The sequence below is a fragment of the Salarias fasciatus genome, chromosome 8 (assembly GCF_902148845.1).
Source record: "Salarias fasciatus chromosome 8, fSalaFa1.1, whole genome shotgun sequence".
Taxonomy (NCBI): domain Eukaryota; kingdom Metazoa; phylum Chordata; class Actinopteri; order Blenniiformes; family Blenniidae; genus Salarias; species Salarias fasciatus.
Window position 1 is genome coordinate 20,789,627 of NC_043752.1, and position 19,778 is coordinate 20,809,404.

Consider the following 19,778-nt stretch of genomic DNA (forward strand, 5'->3'; position numbering starts at 1 on the left):
CCTTCACACGACCTCCATAGTCCATGAGAATGACGACCGGGCCGGGACGGGGCTTCAGGGGCGGGGTGCTCCTCCCTTCATATCCAGCCAGGTTACTGACCGGACACCGACTCCCTCCCTCCGTCCTGCTCCTGTCTCCACTCTGAGACATGAGACACCGGCTGTCCAAAGCTACTGAACAAAACTGCAGAGTCCATGTGTCTGTGTTAGGAAGGGGGATTAGACTGCTCAGTAACAGGCTGTTACAGGGTGTTACAGGGTGTTACAGGCTGTTACAGGCTGTTACAGGCTGTTACAGGCTGTTACAGGCTGTTACAGGCTGTTACAGGCTGTTACAGGCTGTTACAGGCCGTGGGTCTGGTTACCGGCTGCTCACAGGGAATAAGGAGGACGTGCAGTTCGGTTCTGCAGAAGACAAGAAGTCAGAAGTAAAACACTGATAAAAGCAAACTAACAATGACAGGAAAATGTGAGTGTGTGTTCGGAGAAACACATGCAGGTGAAACCACAGAGGGTGTGTGTGTGTGTGTGTGTGTGTGTGTGTGTGTGTGTGTGTGTGTGTGTGTGTGTGTGTGTGTGTGCAGGGTTGTTGGTAAAACTGAGTTCATGAAAGAGGGGAAGTCCTCAGAGGGTGTTGGATCTAAATCTAAGTGAATAAGGTCTGCTGCAGGATGAAGGACTTCTGGTTCTCCGTGGTCCCCCTGGTCCCTCCTGGTCCTCCTGGTCCCCCCTGGTCCCCCCTGGTCCCCCCTGGTCCCCGCTGGTCCCCGCTGGTCCCTAATGAGCAGTTAACAGACTGGATCAGTCTAGTGTGGGAGTGCTGTGGGGGGCCCTGCTGTGGGGGGCCCTGCGGGGGGGTTGGGCCGGTCTAGCGGTCTCGGGGCTCAGACAGTGAGCTGTGGATGATCCTGCTGATGGACTCTGCTCCGTCCCCCTCCAGGAAGGTGCGGTGGTCTCCCTCAATGACGTGGACCGCCAGCTTCCCGTCGCACACCTGCACGAAGACACAGCGGAGTGAGCCGTCTGGAGGTCCGGACCAGGAGGCGGTCCCGGGTCAGAGGGGTCAGAGGGGTCAGAGGGATACCTCGCTCAGCTTGTAGTCGGCTCCCAGGTTGAGCTCCGCCTCGCTGCTGGTTCCGGCTCGCAGCAGCGTCACGCTGCCGTGGTATTTCCCCGCCGGCACGTAGCCGTCCGCCGCCTTCAGCTTGAAGTAGAAGGAGGTGGCGGCGAAGCGCAGCGCGTCCGGTCCCAGGCCGGCGCGTCCGGCGGCGATCAGGTCCACGGCGACGGCGACGCGAGCCTCCAGGTCCGGCGGCGGCCGGAGAGAGTCCAGCAGCTGCAACGGAGGAGGAGCCGCCTTCACACCCGACTCCGGACTGACTCAACCCTGTCACACCCAGCGGCCGCTGCCATGGAAACGCCTCCAGGCTCCAGACCCTCAGCGGGGACCCTCTGGACCCTCCGGGGCCACGTACCTTGTTGTACTCGGTGCCGGTGAACTGCTGGACGAAGGCGCACAGGGCCTCGGCCTCCGCCTCGCTCTCGTTGCCCGGGGTCAGCTTGGCCCTGTAGCTCTGAGGAGCCGGATCACAGCGTCACCAGCACGTCCGGCCGGCGCCGCGCCGCGGGGACCCGGCGGTCCGTCCATCGCTCACCTGAGTGTAGGCGGCCACGTAGGAGTGCGAGCCGTCCAGGAGGTACAGGTGCTCCACCGACTGGCCGCCGGCCTGCAGCTGGCAGCACATCTCGAACGCCACGCAGGCTCCAAAGGAGTAACCGGCCACTCGGTACGGCCCCTCGGGCTGCGCCTGCCGGACACACTGGACGTAGTACGCTGCCAGGGCCTGGATGCTGTCCAGAGGGGCGGCTGCAGAGGGACGGGCGTGAACCGGACCCACAGGGACATGAAGACGGGAGGACAGTCATCAAAACTTCACAATTTCCTTCAGCTGAAGCCAGAAATTCAACGCTGCAGCGCCACCTGGTGGACATGCTTCCAACAGCTGACCAGCACAGATAGGACGGGTCCAGCTGTGCTCAGAGCTCTCACTCTTTCACAGACTCTGGTTCAGGGTGTTTTAATTCAGAATTGGTTTATTCTGAATCAAGTAATTCTGAATTATATTCCTGGTCTTGGTGCTTCAATGGGAAAAACCAGGGATTAACTCCTCTCTCTCACTGGGACCTGTGCGGCCTTCTGATTGGACAGGGCGGCCGTGACGTGGGAAGTTTGAAGATGAACGTCTTCTAGCTCTGATGCTCCCTCTCAACAGTGAGTCCTGCCTTTCCAGTTAAAACTGATGTGAGCAAAGAATAATAAAAGCGTTTAACCCACATTTCTAGATAACGGAGGCGGGGCTACCTGAGGTGCACTGCAGGCCATAGCAGGGCATGCTGAGTCTGGACGCCAGCGTCTTCAGCCTGGAGACGGAGCCCTCGATGGGGTGGACCACGAACAGCGCCCTCCCCTGGCCGGGAGCCTCCTTCAGTGGGGTCACGGTGGGGCCGTTGGGGTCGACCAGGAGCTGGGCCGGGTCCGAGTCCAGTCCGGAGCTGGGGCCGTCCCTCTTGGCTGTGGAGGCGGAGTCAGACAGGAGGTGAGACGCGGCAGAGGGAACGCCCAGAGACGTGTCCAGGCCGCCGCCGGTACCGTTGGATCCCTCAGGCTTGTCGTTCTGGGAGAGCTCTCGCAGTTTGTTGATGGTGAGCTGGCGGACCTCCCTCATGGCCATCACGATATCATAATCCCGCTCCAGAGTCTGGCGAACCTCCACACCCATCAGAGAGTCCAGGCCCAAGTCCGCCAATGAGGAATCAGCATTCAGACTGCTCACGTCCCGCACGCCTGGACGGAAACACACACATCAACGCTCATTCATCCCGACAACAGCTCCAGCTCCGTCTGACTCTGTTCTTCATGCTGGTCTTCACACCTGTCCACATGTCCTTTACTTCAAGAAGCGACACGAGGAGCGTGCAGTCCTGTATGGACTATGTTGACCACTAGAGGCCACTGTATGACAGCAGAAAGCTCCACAGCGCCACACAGAGACAGAACGCTGTTCTTACCCAGGATGTGGGCGACGGCCGCCACCAGGTCTCTGCCGCCGCCGGCCTCCTGCTGCACCCTGGTCCTCTCGGCCAGCACGAAGCTGGACATCACCGGCTGCCGCCTGCAGAGGAAGAAGTCCAGCACCTCCAGACAGGAGGCGATGCGCTGTGGGAGCGTCCCTCCAATCACGGTGTCGTTATCACCCATGGTCTCCAGCACCACGCCGACGTCCCCGATGGCCCCCCACTGCACCGCCAGGGCGGGCAGGCCGTCGTGGCGCCGCCGCTCACAGACGCGCTCCATGGCAGAGTTAGCGTAGCCGTAGTTACTCTGGCCGGCGTTTCCACGGCCGCAGCTGACCGAGGAGAAGGCCACGAAGTAGCTGAGGTCGGGGCAGACCTGTCTGGTCACCCTGCAGCGGGAGCAGAGGGCGGTCGGTCAGTGTAACCGCCAAGAGAGGCACGGCGAAGCCCCGATCAGTCAGTGTTGGTCCTACCGGTCCAGATTCACGATGCCCTCACATTTAGGCCTGTTCACTTCCACAAACAGCTGAGGAGTCAGGTTTTCCAGCATCCCATCTTTCAGCACCTGACGGTGACAGAAAGTTCAGGCTGCAGTTAAAGGTCACGCTTCCTACAGCTCAGTGTGAACCACGAGCTTCGACTCAAGAAGGTTCTTCATCAGCTGCTCTGGTGACATTTTCTACTGTGGCTGTAAACCTGCAGTCAGACTGGTGGTCTCAGTGACAGACTCACACTTTCCTCTCAAAAGCATCTAAACCTGAATCAAGGCGAGAAGAGACTTTGGTTTGGACCCAAAGAGGAGCTTGTTCTGTTACCATGGCGAGGTGGAAGACTCCGCCCACGGGACCGCGAGCTCGGGCCTCTGCGATCAGCCGCTCTGCGCCGTCCGGCGAGCCCACGTCGCTGGTGGACACCAGCACGTCCACGCCGCGGCTCCTCCACTCACACACTCGCTTCTCCTGGTAACCTGAAGCCGAACACAGAGGGACAAATCCACAAGGCTCAACTCAGGCTGAGCACTCGCCCAATACAGCGCAGGACAGCCTTCACACATGCTGCCAAACATGTGCTAAAAAACTTAAAACCTGTAAAGAATCTTAAAAAAGATCCAAGTCTAAATGAAAAAAATCTAAGTTGAACTGTGGTGAGAATCACTGAAGATGTGTCTCTCTTCTGATTCAAAGTGAATAAAAGAAAAGTGTAGAATGGAGACTTTTCTCACCATTCCTGATTCCTGATCTGGAAGTCAGCACTAGTATGCGAGCTCCTCTCTCGATCAGCCACTCAGACAGCTCCAGGCCAAAGCCCCCGAGCCCCCCGGTGATGATATAGGAGTGGCTGGGCAGGAAGAGGCTCCGGCAGATAGCTGGGATGGACAGAGGACAGGAGGCGTCGGAGTCCTCAGAACGCACCTGAGGAAGGGGGAGAATTGTGAGTGTAAAGCAGCTGTAAAGTGGCTGTAAAGCAACTATAAAGTAGCCGTATAGCAGCTGTAAAGTAGCTGTAAAGTAGCTGTAAAAAGGCTGTGAAGCAGCTGTAAAGTGGATGTAAAGTGGCTGTAAAGTGTCTGTAAAGTGGCTGTAAAGTGGCTGTAAAGTGGCTGTAAAGTGGCTGTAAAGTGGCCGTAAAGTAGGTGTAAAGTAGCCATAAAAAAGCTGTAAGGCTGCCGTAAAATGGCCGTAAAGTAGCTGTAAATCTCCTGCAGACTAACTGTAAAGTAGATGTAAAGTAGCTGTAAAGTAGCTGTAAAGCAGCCGTAAAGCAGCTGTGAAGTAGCTGTAAAGTGGCCGTAAAGTAGGTGTAAAGCACCTGCAAAGTAACTGTAAAGCAGCCGTAAAGCAGCTGTGTTGTCATGGATCCACGCCCACCTGCAGCAGGACCTTTCCGATGTGTTTGCCCTGAGCCATGAACCTGAAGGCCTCCTCCACCTGCTCCCTCTGGAACACGGTGGTCCGGAGAGGCTGGACCACTCCTCCCGCGATGCCCTCCTTCAGCAGCTGGAACACCTCCTCCCACTCCCGGTTCCCCTCCTCAAACAGAGCGTCCAGCAGGATGCCGTGAAAGGCCACGTTCTTCAGGAACAGGGCCATGCCTGCACACAGCACACAGCGGCAAAGAGCTTCACTGACCAGTACAACCACCGAAGAGCAGCTTCACCACAGAGGAACAGCTTCACCACAGAAGAAGAGCTAGCCACTGACCCAGCGGGGAGTTGTTGGAGAGGTCGAACTTTCCAATCTCCAGGAATCGGCCGTGTCGAGCCAGACAGCGGAGGCTGGCCTGAAGCTTCTCCTCAGCCAGAGAGTTCAGAACCACATCCACCCCTAACACACACACACACACACAGACACAGACACAGACACAGACACAGACACAGACACAGACACAGACACAGACACAGACACAGACACAGACACACACAGACACACACACACACACAGACACAGACACAGACACAGACACACACAGACACACACACACAGACACACACAGACACACAGACACACACAGACACACACAGACACACACAGACACACACACACACACACACACACACACACACACACACACACACACACACACACACACACACACACACACACACACACACACACACACACACAGAGACACAGAGACACAGAGACACAGAGACACAGACACAGACACAGACACAGACACACACACACGCAGACACACACAGTAAGGAACGATGTCACAGTTTGACTCCCTTGCTGTAAAGGTTGTGGACTGAATGAGGTGTGACCTCTGACCTTTGCCCTTTGTGTGAAGCAGGATGTGCTTTTCAAACGAGGTGTCGCGGGAGTTGGCGAAGCTGTGTGTGGACAGCTGGGGAAACCTGTCCTGCAGGTAGGCCTGTTTCTCAGCCGAGCCTGGTGACACACGACCCTGGTGTCAGAGGTCGGAGGGCGTGGCTCCCCGCCGTCAGACTGCCCGGCAGTCCACTCACCCACTGTCGTGAACACTTGGCACTTCCTGCTCAGTGCGATGGCGATGGCCGCCTGGCCCACGCCCCCCGACCCCGAGTGGATCAGAACCGACTCCCCGGACCGGAGCCGGCCGCGGACCACCAGGGAGTAATACGCTGTAGCGTAGACCACCGGTACTGAGGCTGCCTGCTCCAGAGTCCTGCACGCACACACACACACACACACACACACTCTGAAGCCCCGGCAGACCCCGGCTGCTCCTCCAGGTTCAGGTCCAGCAGTGTGAGGCGCTCACCAGTTGGAGGGAACTTCCCAGAGGAACCTCCTGTCGGCGTCCACGTGCGTAGCCAGGCCTTTAGCGGGCAGCAGCCCCATCACACGCCCGCCGGCGGCGTCGCGCCCGGAGAACTCCATACCCAGCATGCACTGCTGCAGCGCCTGCCCCCCTGCACAGCACCGGGGTGGCAGATTGAGAGAAGAAGCAGGGAGTGGGGGGGAGGGGAGGCCTGCTGCTCCCACGCCGTACCTGGGATGGCGTCCGGAGGGAGCTTGCCGGTCGCCAGCATGATGTCTCTGAAGTTGAGCGAGCTGTAGTAGACGTGGCACGGCGCCGCGGCGTGGCCGGCGGCCCGGGGGTCCGGAGCGGTGGATCTGATCCAGCGCAGGGACGACAGGTCACCGCGGGTCAGCACGTTGACGTAGGCGCTGTCCGTCAGCTCCTCACCGGCATCTGGCAGCAAAACACACTCAGTACAGCCGGACGACAGGCGGACGACAGGCGGACGACAGGCGGCGGGCTCGGAGCTCGGATCGGACTGAGGGATCAACGTGCGGAAACCTTTTGTGACGTGCTGGTGTCTGAAGGAGCCCCAGCACGCGTCTCGGTACACGTTCATCACCAGATCCTTCTCCAGGACGGACTGCAGGTCCGGCTGGGCCGCCTGGAGGTTCGGCGCCGCCGACGAGTCGTTCAGGTTGGACACGAACGCACAGCTGGAGACGGAGGAATCGAACCAGAGAACAAAAACCGTCAGGCCAATAGAAACCGCTCGAAACAGACACGTGCTCAGATGTTTATACTCCGATTTAGAATCTCCCAGAGCAGAGACGGTTTATTCAGGACTCTCTGGGTTCAGACGGACTCGTACCGGATCCGGTGGCCGCCCGGCTCCTGCCGGAGACAGTTGACCATCCCGACGACGCCGCTGTGGGGGCGAGACGCCGTGAGCCACACCGGCCGGTCCGAGGCCTCCGCCAGCAGCGTCTGAGGAACAGGCAAACACTCACACCCTGCAGGAAGTCGTGCTGTTTCCACCTCGTTTCAACATGTCCATGAAACAGCAGCAACACGGGGACCATGTGCTCGTCATGTTGGTCCACTAGGTGGTGCTGATGGTTTAATAACGGAGCCAGAGAGCAGAGGTCAGAGAGCTGAAGACCAGGACCCACCTTCAGAGTCTCCACCCACTGGTAGTCGCTGCCGTCCACCGGCAGGAAGACCGGCGGCTGGCCCGAGGTCCGGCGGCGACACAGAAAGATGGCGGAGCCGTAGAAAGACCTCCTGAGCGCCACCAGGCTGAGAGACGCCGCCTCAAACACCGTCTCCCACTCAGCCTGGAGGACAGACAGAAGCCGGTCAGGAAGAACCGGCTCCAGGACACTCACGTCCAGGGGGGTTCAAGCTGCGGCTCTGCAGGCTGCAGACCCCTGCTCATGTCTGTCAGCTGAGTCGTCCCGGGTTGACCTTTCACCTGTGTGAGCAGCCCGTGGTGCTTGTGGTTGTGGGCGGAGCTGCAGAGGAAGGCCACCGTCTCGCCCAGAGTGTCCCCCTTCAGCAGGGTGTGCAGCAGGACGAAGCCGCCCCGCCGCACTCCAGACGCCAGGTTCGCCACCAGCGAGCCGGGGTCCGCGCTCAGGGGGCCAAACGCGTGGTTACATGCCACCAGGTCGGCCGCCGCCGCCAGGCCGGCGGGGGCGGGGCCCGCCGCCGGGTCCCACTGCGCGCACGCCACGGACAGATCCTCCAGCTGGGCCCGCTGGCCGGACAGCAGGTCCAGGTCTGCCGCCGAGGCGGTGTAGTCCACATGGAGCGCCGGCTGCAGGCCGAGGAGGGGCACCGCCCGCGAGAAGAGCTGGCCCTCACTGGACAGAGCCTGGGGGGGGGGGGGGGGGGGGGGGGGGGGGGGGGGGGGGGGGACACGTTAACATCCAGGACACGCCCACTGCCGTCCAACTCAAACCGTCGTTTTCACATCTTCAGTTCAGAAAACTTTCATGTTTACATGGCAGCGTTTTCAAAACTACATCGTTTTCTGTTGGTCTGCAAGTTTGAGCAGGACCAGGGGAATCTGGACCTGGACCAGGACCAGGACCAGGACCAGGAGTCCTGACCCTCTGGAGGACTGTCTCCACTGAGCATGTTCCTTACAGGGTGGTTTCTGGTTCCGGGTCTGGGCTCACCTCCAGGACTCGGATCCTGCCGGGCGGGCTGTTCTCCAGGACGATGTCCAGGCAGTGTCTGAGGGGGGGCCGGTCCAGCAGGCCCCTCAGCAGGACGTCCTGCAGGAGACAGGAGCGCTCCGCCTCCACCAGCTGCTCCAGCTCGGACCGGAAGCTCCCGTTCAGGTCCAGCCCGCAGAGCCGGGTCAGCAGCCGGACCAGGCCGGGCTCCGGAGGCTCGCCGCCGCCCGGACCGCCGCACTGCCCAGGGACTCCCGGAACCGACAGTCTGATGCCGTGAGGAACCAGCTTCTGCTGCAGGACGCCGACTAGACCTGCAAGAGCCAACCAATCAGAACCTGAGCTGAGAGAACCCTGACCTCACAGAACCCTGAGCTGAGAGAACCCGGAGCTGAGAGAACCCGTCAAAGCCTGTCAGGTCCGCCCCTGTCCGACCCGGGTCCTGTGGTTCTGCAGCGGGGTTCTGGATGGGGGTCGGTACCTTGGCAGCGCTCCAGCTGCTCCGTCAGCTCCTCGCTGGCTGAGAGACACCCGGTCTCCAGGTAGGGAACGTAGACCAGCTCCTCGGTGACGGGCGGGCTCTGCTGCTGCTGGCGGCGGGGGGCCACGGTGGCGTGCAGACCCCGGACCTGGACCCCCCCGGCCACCATGCTGTCCAGGGGCCGGCTCACCCGGACGCTCACGGCTGCAGGTTCACAGGGGACACACTCTTTAACGGAGCCTCGGAGGACAGGAGTCCCCCTCAACAGGACCGAGGACCAACCTTGCTTCCCCTCGGCGAGCCGGACGACCTGCTGCCGGTGGAGGGCCGGGTCGATGCACACGGACCGGATCCTGGTGGGCAGCCGGAGACCGCGCCCCGGCAGCCCCACCACCATCATCTGCAGCATGGCGTCCAGGAAGGTCACCCAGTTCCCCGTCCACTCCAGCTGTCCCCGCTCTCCTGCCGGGAGGCGGACAGGCGTCTCAGCGCGAGACGAACCCTGGACAGGAAGCGGCGCCGCCTCGGCCTCACCTGCGTGGCTGCACTCCAGAATGCCGCGGAAGGCGTTGCCGTAGTCGTAGCCCCGCAGACGCAGCTCCTTGTAGACGTCCGGAGCCTTGAGAGGCCGTCCGCCGTCTCCGTCTCCGTCCCCGTCCCCGGCGCTCTGCTCTTGGATCTGCTGGTGAAGCGAATCCAGGGCGGCGTCCTCCAAGAGGCCGACCTTCCCTGAAAGAGCCAGGAGACACATCCGGAGCTGTTAAACCACTTTCTCCTCGTCATCACGGGGTTTAGTGCAGAAAATGAGGGAAAAATGAATTTACGTTTAGGAAAAGGAACATTGAAAGTGAAGCGCTTCCAGATGACTTACCACTGACAGTCAGGTTTCCATTTTCAGAGATTTCAAACTTATTGGTGGCAGGCATGAGATTGACCTCCAGCTGGACGGAGCCTGGGGGGCAGAGAGGGAGGAGCCATCAGAACAGCCGGTCCTGGTCCCTGTAGACCGTCCCCAGCCGCCTGCTCTCACCAGCCGCCGGCAGTATGGTGGCTCGATGGATGGTCACGTCCTCGAAGGTCACGGCCGTGGCCTCCAGGACGGTCCCCAGGCTCCTCATCAGGGTGCGCCAGGCCAGCAGCAGGTAGCCCGTGGCCGGATACAGAGCACGGCCATCGATGCAGTGCTCAAGCACGTAGTGGTCTGCAGAGTCCAGGTCTGGGAAGAGGCGGACGCCATTCAGCATTCGCGTGAAAAGACGAGGCCTGATCATCCAGACAGGATTTCTTACCAATATTATAGAGAGCAGAAGATTTAGAGCCTCCGGAGCCAAAGGAGAAGTCCTCCACCTTGGGGACATCCCAGGCCTGAGCATGGTCCACAAAACCAGGGGAGACACCAGAGGGGTCCCGGCTGGGACCGGGTACTTCACAGCCGGGCACAGCCGGTCGCTGTCCACGTCGATGCTGCAGGAGAGGACCAGAACAGGAAGTGGAATGAAACACGTCTCACCAGAGGAAGCAGCGTCCGAGCGATGGAGACGAGGCGTTCACTGACCCATTCATGTAAATCCTGCCAATGTTTGAGAGGAAGAACTCCAGGTTGTTGGCATGGCCCCTCTTCATCAGCGGGACGATGGTGCAGGTGTGCTTCAGGCTGCGCTTCAGAATGGCCTGAGCAGAGAAGACGTATGGAAGGCTTTATGACTCCAACCTGAAAGACCTCACTTTCTTTTTGGTACAAATGTTCTTGGGAACTCTAAAAATCCAAACTTCCTGCCTTCCCAGTAAAGCTCTCCTGCTCCATATCGTCTGTTCTCAGTGAGGCATGGTGTCTTGTCACTAGGGGAGGGGACAGGATGGACGCGACGGGACAGTTGACCCTCTTCCTGAGCACACTGCTTATTTTCCTGTTCAGCTGGTAACTCGTGTCTTCAGCAGCTTGGACCCAGAAACACCGCTCCATCCAGCATTATGACACCTGACAGCTTCATCCTGGATCTACGGGATCCCTGAATCGGTTGGCGAAGGCCACGTTGAGCCTACCTGTAGCAGAGCGTGCGGAGCGATCTCCACCACCACCGCCTGGTCCGGCACCAGGCTGAGCGCCTCCTGGAACAGCACCGGGCTCACCAGGTTGTTGACGTGGTAGTCGGCCGAGCTGTAGAGGGCCAGAGGGGAGTCCCAGTCGGACTGAGGGATGGAGGTGCTCACCCAGCGGGACGAGCGCCGCCGCGGCTCCGGGATCACCTGCACTCCAGACCACACCAGGCTTACAGACCTCGTCCAGGAATGAAGACAGAGGCCACATGGCAGGCTTTCTGAAATACCACCAGTCTAAGCTTCAGACCAACACACCTTCTTCAGAGCAGCCAGCAGCGCCGGAGCGATGGACGCCATGTAGTAGGAGTGAAAAGCAACGCCGGCGCTACGCACTTCCTTCGCAAACACTCCCTGCTCCTTCAGGTCCTTCACAAACGCAGCAATGGAGTCCTGGAAACCACCAAGACAACGGAAATGAGCAGGACGGCTGGAGCGGCGAGAGCAGTGCTGACAGAAAACTACAGTCCGGACAGAAAACTACAGTCCAGACACTAAACTACAGTCCGGAGAGAAAACTACAGTCCAGACAGAAAACTACAGTCCAGACAGAAAACTACAGTCCGGACAGAAAACTACAGTCCGGACAGAAAACTACAGTCCAGTCCGGACAGAAAACTACAGTCCGGACAGAAAACTACAGTCCGGAGAGAAAACTACAGTCCAGACAGAAAACTACAGTCCAGACAGAAAACTACAGTCCGGACAGAAAACTACAGTCCGGACAGAAAACTACAGTCCGGACAGAAAACTACAGTCCGGACAGAAAACTACAGTCCGGACAGAAAACTACAGTCCGGACAGAAAACTACAGTCCGGACAGAAAACTACAGTCCTGCCTAAAACGTGGGGTCAGAGGTTGTGACCTTAGGACCAGAGATGGTGACGGTGTCCTCGGCGTTGTGGCAGGCAGGGACGACTCCCTGAGGACACTGGGCGAGACACTCCTTCCAGGTCAACCCTGCACACAGTCCAACAGACCCGGTGAGGACAGGACAGAGCTTCACATCGACACGCCGTCCCCCGATGGAATGTGGAACAGCTCTGTTCTCCGTTGTTCAAGGATAAGAACGGTTTGAACAGTTTTCACGTTGTTTATAGAAGGAAGTACAACAAGATACTCACCCTCTTCTGATCCGAACAGTGGTTCGGGAGAAATTTAGATCCAAAATTGAGCGACGCACATCTGTATACGGCCAGCAGACGGGGCATCGGTAACGCCGCTCCTAAAACGGCTTTAATCGTCCAAAAACGCTCACACCTCTCCTCCACGACAGCCCGGTGTCGCGAGATATGTCATATATGCAGATATATGTTCAGTAAGCAGTGCAGTCTAGATATCTATGTCTATAGGTCTATGTCTATAGATCTATGTCTAGGTAAGCCGGAGCTACGGAAGCCGTAGCGCTGTTGTGTGTGTTTGACTGCCGATGCCAACGCATGTGTCTGATACCTGCTCTCGGGAATAAACATCGTCACGCTGCCAAACGCCTCTGGACTTCTTTCGAGCAGATTACAAGATATATTGTTGTTGTGGTTCTGCTGACCTCTGAACTGCAGGCTCTGTTTACGGCGCCGCGCCATGCACAGTACGGCTCATTGTTTCAGGGGCAACTGGAGGCTACACAACAGCTTTCCTCTTCCAGTTTTGTGCAAAATGGACGAATATCTGTGGTGGAGGAGAGGCTGAGCGGACCGTGATGAAATATTGGTGAAACTAATGAGTTTTTGGACGATTAAAGCCGTTTAGGAGCGGCACTAACGATGCCCCGTCTGCTAGACCTATAGGGATGTCCGCTGCTCGATTTTCGATCTAAATTTCTCCTGAAGCACTGTTTGGATCAGAAAACCCTTCGGGGTGAGTATATTGTTCTACTTTATTCTATAAACGACGTGAAAGCTGTTTAAACCGAACTTATCCTTTAATGTCTACAGTACTGTTCTCTGCAGAATGTGTGTCTGGTGTCATTTGGAATGTGGAACCGAGGCGTCGGAGGTCCCGGTCGGCCTTACCGACGGCCGCCATGCCTCCTGGAGGGAGGTCGGCCTCCTGGATGCAGCGGCCTCTCCAGTAGGCCGCCAGGACGGCCTCGGCCTGGCTGAGCGAGCCGTCGGCGTAGCCGCAGGCCAGCTCCCCCACCGAGTGTCCCACGATGCCGTCCGGCCGCAGGCCCAGCTGGGACAGCAGGTCGATCTGGGCGATCTGTGGGGGAACGTGGGGGGCGGGTCAGCCACGGGACTGTTCTGAGAGGAAGAGGGCGCTTCCTACAACGTACTGCCGGTCACTTCAGGTATTTAATGAGGATCCATCTGGAGCAGACAGGAAGTCTCAGGAAACCTGGGTACAGCACGCCCTGGATTACTCACTTCATTACAAAACAATACCACACATCACAGAGCAGCATGTAAAGAAGGATAACGTGCAAAGCGGGTCCAGCAGGTTTCAGACAGGAGGGCCGCTGTGGGCCAGACACTGAGCGAAAGCTTCCTCATCATTCATCAGCTCCTGTGAGGAGGAGGTGAGCGATGGAACCCTCACTCCTGCTTTAACTCACCTGGACGGCAGCCAGGCCCACGAAGGCGTGGACCGTGTCTTCAAACGTGGCGTCGTCGGCCTCCATCAGCAGCCGGGACACCACCAGGCCGGTGGACTGCAGGGCGGAGTCGGACCGCAGGATGGACTCCCGGAAGGACGGCAGCTGCATGAGGCTGCGGCCCATACCGGCCCACTGGGTGCCCATGCCTGGAACACACACACACACCACACACCACAGACACACAAACACCAGACACACACACACACACACCAGACACACACACACAAGGAACTCAGCTGAAGTTCACATCATAGTCTTGGGAAGAACTCAAACACAGATCTACAACATATAGATCTACGCCACAGAGAACCCGCAGCGTTCTCACAGCTGAGCGCGGCGCCGCTCTGGCTGCTCGGTGTTGCTCGGTGTGTACGGAGTCTCACCTGAACAGACGAACCACAGCGGCCTGCCGGCCGCGGCGGCCTGCTGCACCTCCGTCGTGTCTCCGTCGGAGCCCAGCACGGCGTAGCCTCGGTACGGCATGCTGGCGGCGGACACGCCCGACACGCCGTTGAGCAGGGACAGGAAGCCGTCGTCTGCGGCGTGCTCCTTCCCTTTGGCCAGGATGGCGCTCACCGCAGCCTCCGTGCGGCCACAGGCCTGCAGGATCCTGGGGTGGGACCTCGACGGGGGGGGGGCCGCCGCCCGCTCCGCCGGCCGGAGGATGACGTGAACGTTTGAACCTCCGAAGCCGAAGGAGTTGATCCCTACGAAGCCGCCCCGCACCGGCAGCGGCCGGTCCACCACCTGCAGCCGGCCGTCGGCGAGCGCCGGGATGTCGGGGTTCGGAGTGTTGAAGTGCAGGTTGGGGGCCCAAACTCCATGCTCCAAGGAGAGAACCACCTGAACACGGCACAGAAAAACCACCTCAGCAAGAAGATTCTTCATGTTCATCGACATTGGTACTGACAGAACACCGTGCTGGACTGTTATCATGTCAACTCTGAAACTACCAGGGCTGGACCTCAACATCTGGCTGTTCGGTCGTTGTGGAATCTGGATACTGGAAGAGCTCACCTTTGCCAAGGCAGCCAGACCAGAGGCTGGTTCTGGATGGCCCATGTTGGACTTGGTGGAGCCAATTAACAAGGGCTCCTTCCTGGACTCACAGAACACACTGACAATACCGTTGACTTCCTGTGGATCCCCAACCTGCAGGAGGAAGTCACACATGGCTCAGAGGAAAGGTACTTTCATACCGGTGAGGCTATCCTGTGGTGAGAAGAACCAAAAACCAAGACGGACCTTTGTTCCGGTGCCGTGGGCCTCGATGTACTCCACCTGCTCGGGGGTGATTTTGGCCTCCTGGTAGAGAGAACGGACCAGCCTCTGCTGCATGTCACCGGAGGGAAAGGTCACACCTGAGGAGGCATGAGCAGAGCCCTCAGTGGAGGCGGGGCCTCAGTGGAGGCGGGGCCTCAGCAGCAGCAGCCGCCAGCTCGGCCTCGGTCCCGGAGCGACCGCTCACCTTGCTCTTTGTATCCGTCGGTATTGTTGCCGGCGTTGATCACCGTTGCGTAGACTCTTTTAGCCACAGATCGCCTGGTCAGCAGCACAGCGACCGCCGCTTCAGATCGGCAGTATCCATTGCCTGGTGGAAGATGTTGACATCCCATCTGAAACTCCACTCCATGAAGCTCCCACTTCTATTCAATCCCATGTCCGACGGCTCTGAGCTGTCGTCCAGTCTGGAGACACCAACGCGCTTCTTACCCGACGAATCGAAGGACTTGCAGGTGCCCTCGGCGCTGAGCATGCCCAGTTTGTGGAACTGCACTGAGGTGTTTGGCTTGAGCAGCAGGTTGACCCCTCCGACCAGAGCCCCCTCGCAGTGGCCCTGGCGGATGGCGTGGAAGGCGTTTTCTAAGGCCAGCAGGCTGGAGGAGCAGGCGGTGTCGATGGCGAGGCTGGGGCCTGGCGAGGGAAGCAGAGAACACCGGACACCTTCAGGAGCCGCTTCATGGAGGGTCACAGCGATGGAAACACACTGGAGCTGGCTGCAGGACACCAAAAACCAACTGTGGCCGTCTGCAGACCTACAGCAGGATGTTGACGTACCGCTGAAGTCAAAGAAGTAGGACAGTCTGTTGGCCAGCATGGCGCGCTGGCAGCCCGTCATGCTGTAGCCCAGGAGCTCCTCCGGGTCTCTGCTGAAGGCCTCGCCCGCCTCGGACCCGCTCACCCCGATGTACACGCCCATCTTCCTGCCGCGCAGCGCCGCCGGATTCAGGCCTGCGCCACAGCACCACCACGGGTCAGAACGAGACTGCCAGACGGGAGACGCAGCACTTCCAACGTCCCGTCAAACAAACACCGGCGTTAGGGCGAAGCTTGACTCTGGAAGCTCAGAGCGAAGCAGCAACCCCAGCATGGTGGAATAACTCTTTCAAACAACCCTGTAGTCCTCTGTGACCTCTCTGTCAGCTCACACACGTTTTAAAAGACGCTCATGTCACGTCTCACCTGCGTCCACGATGGCCTCGTAGGAGGTCTCCAGCATGAGGCGCAGCTGGGGGTCCATGGTGTTGGCCTGTTTGGGGTGGACTCCGAAGAAGGCTGCGTCAAAGTGGCTGATGTCCTTCAGCTTACCGTTCCTCTTGGGGAGACCGTAGAGACCTTCACACCGGGGACAAGACCCACTTTCAGGACGGGAGCAGCAGGTTGGACCTCTCCTCACCAACTGCCTGTTCTGTGTGTGTGTGTGTGTGTGTGTGCACGCAGTGTCACCTGGTTTCCACCGCCGGTCGTCCTCTGTCACCATGTCCACTCCATTGATGAGGTTTTCCCAGAACTCCTGCAGGTTGTCAGACTCTGGCAGACGGCCTGAGATCCCCGCGATGACGATGTCCTCCATGCTGCAGAGGAAGACAGGAGGGACGACACGGCGTCAACGTCTTCAACGAGACCGACGCTGTCCTGACTGCAGCTCCACCAGGCGAGGACAACAACCAGTCTGCATCAGGCGGTCCACTGAAGAGACTCATCTAAACCACCAGCATAGCTCATCCAGGACAGGATGACCTGGGCTGGATCCTGTCCCGGGAGACCCTGAGGTCCTCTCAGAGACCACCTCAGGGTCTCAGAGTCCTCTGAGGGGCCCCTTCATGACAGTGCATGCATGACGGAGCTCCTCACCAGACCGATCTGCGTCATGAGCCCCATCTTCCTCTTGGTTCATTTAGTTCTAGGTCAGACCGCCGAGTGACCAGCAGCCAATAGCATCGTCCCGTCAGAACGACCCTCCCCCGCCTCCTGTCAAGGACGACTTCAGCTCACAGGAGTAGCCTGCTGCAAAACACCTCCAACCTGAAAACAGTGGTGACCAGCAGGGAGTCTGGACATCCCTGCTTAGAGTCCTGCCCCCGAGACCTGGTCCTGGATAAGCGGCTGAAGATGGATGATGGATGGATGGATGATGGATGGATGGATGATGGATGGATGGATGGATGGATGGATGGATGGATGGATACGATATTTTTCCTAACATTCGAAACTGAACAATGTGCTGTTTGTATTGATGTAGCATTTACCATTCCGATGTTAGCATTGAGCCCCTCTCACGCTCACCATAGGCTAGGAGGGCTAAAGCTAGCTACCACAGCTAGACCTGCTACAGTGGCTTTGAAAGGTCAAAGGTCAAAGGTCAAAGGATTCCACCGGTTCATCACATTCACCCATGCTCCAACCCTCCACTGGAAGCAAGCTGTGTTCAGAGCCTTGCTCAGAGCCTTGCTCAAGGGCAGTTCAGCGTTTCGATGTGGGAATCGAACCTGCAGCCTCCGACCGACAGACGACCCACTCTACCAACTGAAAACAGCTAAAAAGACCAAACGGGGAGGTGGCTAGACGAGGACAACCAATCCCTGAAAACGCCGCAGGAGAAGACAGAGGACAGTCAAGCGTCCAAACTCCTGGACGTGGTTTACAGTAGAAGGCCTGAGTCTGTCCCTCTGAGGACAGACAGCTGAATGCGTCCCTCCAGGATCTGAGCTGACCTGGCCTGCGGGATCTAGTGGATTAGACGTGATGCAGCACATTCAGTCCGACGCCGCGCTGCCTGACCTGGTTCACCAGGTAAGCCTGCTCACCGCCGGACGGGGAGTTCAGGAGACAAATGGACGGTCGGGACATCTCCACGTCACTGACTCCGCTTTCACCAGCAGCAAGTCACGACACGACCCAGTCTGGGAGGAAGCCTGAAGCCGGTCTGACAGCTCAGCGTCACGCCGTCCCTCATTCTGCGTCTCAGTGTGAGACACACGGTGTCCACGTCCAGTCTGTCCACGCCCCAGTCTGCTGCAACAAGAGCCTGGAGGGCCAGCTTCCCTGGAGGCTGTGAAATACTGCGATGGTGAAAGCCTGAGGGTCAGAGAGCAGCCGCCATGACACACACTTCCACGAATTCACCCTGCAGGCTCCGTCCTGCCCTGCAGGCTCCGTCCTGCCCTGCAGGCTCCGTCCTGCCCTGCAGGCTCCGTCCTGCCCTGCAGGCTCCGGTCTCCGTCCTCCAGTCCCCCTGACCACCAGAGGACTCTACAAACTGCTCAGCAGTCTGAACGCTTCTCCTCCTGGTTTCCACATTTTGCCAAGTCACTGTGCAGCAGAGTCTGGCTGGAGGCTTTCTGTCCCTCTGGAGACAAACGTACGACTGCAGTGAAATGAAGACGGATGTCTGGAGCAGGGGACGGGAGACGGGAGGAGAGTCCGGGGGACGGATGCTGAATAGTTATCAGTGCTTTTCAACTCCAGCAGGTCGGAGGCTCCACGCTGCAGAGAGGAGCCCCGGTCTGGGTCCAGGCTCTCTGCTGCTGCTGGGTCCACGTCCCTCCAAACTGCTTTCAAAATCTGAGGACAAATGTCAGGGTCCAGCCCCCCCGGAGACAGAGACAGAAGCGTGGAGCTGAGTCACTGGGTAGCAGAGTGCCCAGGAGCCGTTGAGCCTCAGAGCTTCAGCCTCATCACCCTGACGGGAAACTGAACAGCATGATGAGAAAACGTCAGACGACCTGGGACAGGACACAGGACTCTGTTCTCTCTGAGCCCAGCAGGACTCACAATGCCAGCAGAAATGTTCCCACATGTCTTCAGACCGTTTCTGATCCGACCCCCATGACCCCCCCGGTCCTCCACCCCCCTCCACCCCCCACGTGCCTCCACGTGCCTCCTCTGGTGGAGATGCTGTCCGGACTCACCTGCGCGTCCGTGATGCTGCCGAAGACGAGCTGGGATCGAACGAGCGTCCAAACGTTCCGGTCTAACCTGTCAGCACGCGGTGTCCCTGCTCGGTCCTCCGAGTCTTACCGATTCCGCCGGTCTTGAGGGTTTTTTCTGCTCCGGGTTTAAATGTGTGACATTCTTCCTCCTAACACGCCACATGGGCTGACACTAGTCCGGCCGCGCAGTCCAATGAGAGCCGAGGCAGCGCGGCGCATCCAGCCAGTGATGGAGAGAGAGGTTACTGCCGTTCACACGCCACGGCGAGCCGGCGCGCGCGCACGAGCCGGAGCTCCTTGACCCGCTCAGGGACTCGGATCTTCTGAGTCACTCAGGGACTGGGATCTTCTGACCCGCATCAGCAGAGAGGCTGGGTTCTGACCCGGTACGGGAGAGGGAGAGGGAGAGAGCGAGAGAGAGAGAGCGAGAGAGAGAGAGAGAGAGAGAGAGAGAGAGAAAGAGAGAGGGAGAGAGAGTATGTGAGTGTGTGAGTGTGCGTGTGTGTGGTTCTTAAAAGAATCGGCTCTCAGACTCGTGTCGTTCTCTACTGCACATCTCCCATTCAGAGTGTTCTCCTGTGTTCTCAGTCTGAGCTGTGTGTGTGTGTGAGTGTGTGTTTGTGTGTGTGTGTGTGTGTGGTCAGAAGATGCTGTCCTCCTCCCGTGCGCGGTGATAACAGCCGTTCTGGGCCGCGTTCAAGTTCAACGTAACATTGCGTAACCGCTCCGTGAACGTGAGAGTGCACGCGGCCCTCGCGCACGTTGGAGCGGAGAGGGGCGCGTGTGGATGACATGCGCGTGAGCCAATGAGCGCGAGAGGAGCGTGAGGCGCCGGCCAATCGGAGCGGAGCCGCGGACCACGTGGGGAGATAAGGCGATTAATGGGCGGGGCCTGTGGGTGACGTCA

The 19,778-nt window shown here is 58.8% G+C and overlaps 1 protein-coding gene across 1 annotated transcript; it reads right to left on the reverse strand.

Moving 5' to 3' along the window:
• Positions 1-766: 766 nt before the first annotated feature.
• Positions 767-19,088, reverse strand: fasn (fatty acid synthase). The gene is given in 43 exon segments (XM_030097976.1): positions 767-994; positions 1,085-1,336; positions 1,476-1,574; positions 1,656-1,867; positions 2,363-2,572; positions 2,651-2,845; positions 3,070-3,464; positions 3,549-3,640; positions 3,891-4,042; positions 4,298-4,487; positions 4,944-5,167; positions 5,277-5,399; positions 5,847-5,966; positions 6,044-6,222; positions 6,319-6,469; positions 6,550-6,753; positions 6,862-7,016; positions 7,172-7,287; positions 7,473-7,637; positions 7,775-8,176; positions 8,484-8,797; positions 8,965-9,168; positions 9,247-9,426; positions 9,499-9,693; positions 9,836-9,916; positions 9,995-10,180; positions 10,254-10,340; positions 10,343-10,428; positions 10,520-10,635; positions 11,008-11,211; positions 11,320-11,454; positions 11,928-12,022; positions 13,075-13,264; positions 13,617-13,804; positions 14,042-14,501; positions 14,676-14,810; positions 14,904-15,019; positions 15,127-15,249; positions 15,372-15,572; positions 15,717-15,890; positions 16,122-16,274; positions 16,386-16,513; positions 18,851-19,088. Coding segments are annotated over 42 exon segments (7,512 nt in total). The 5' UTR covers position 16,513; positions 18,851-19,088; the 3' UTR covers positions 767-868.
• Positions 19,089-19,778: the final 690 nt, after the last annotated feature.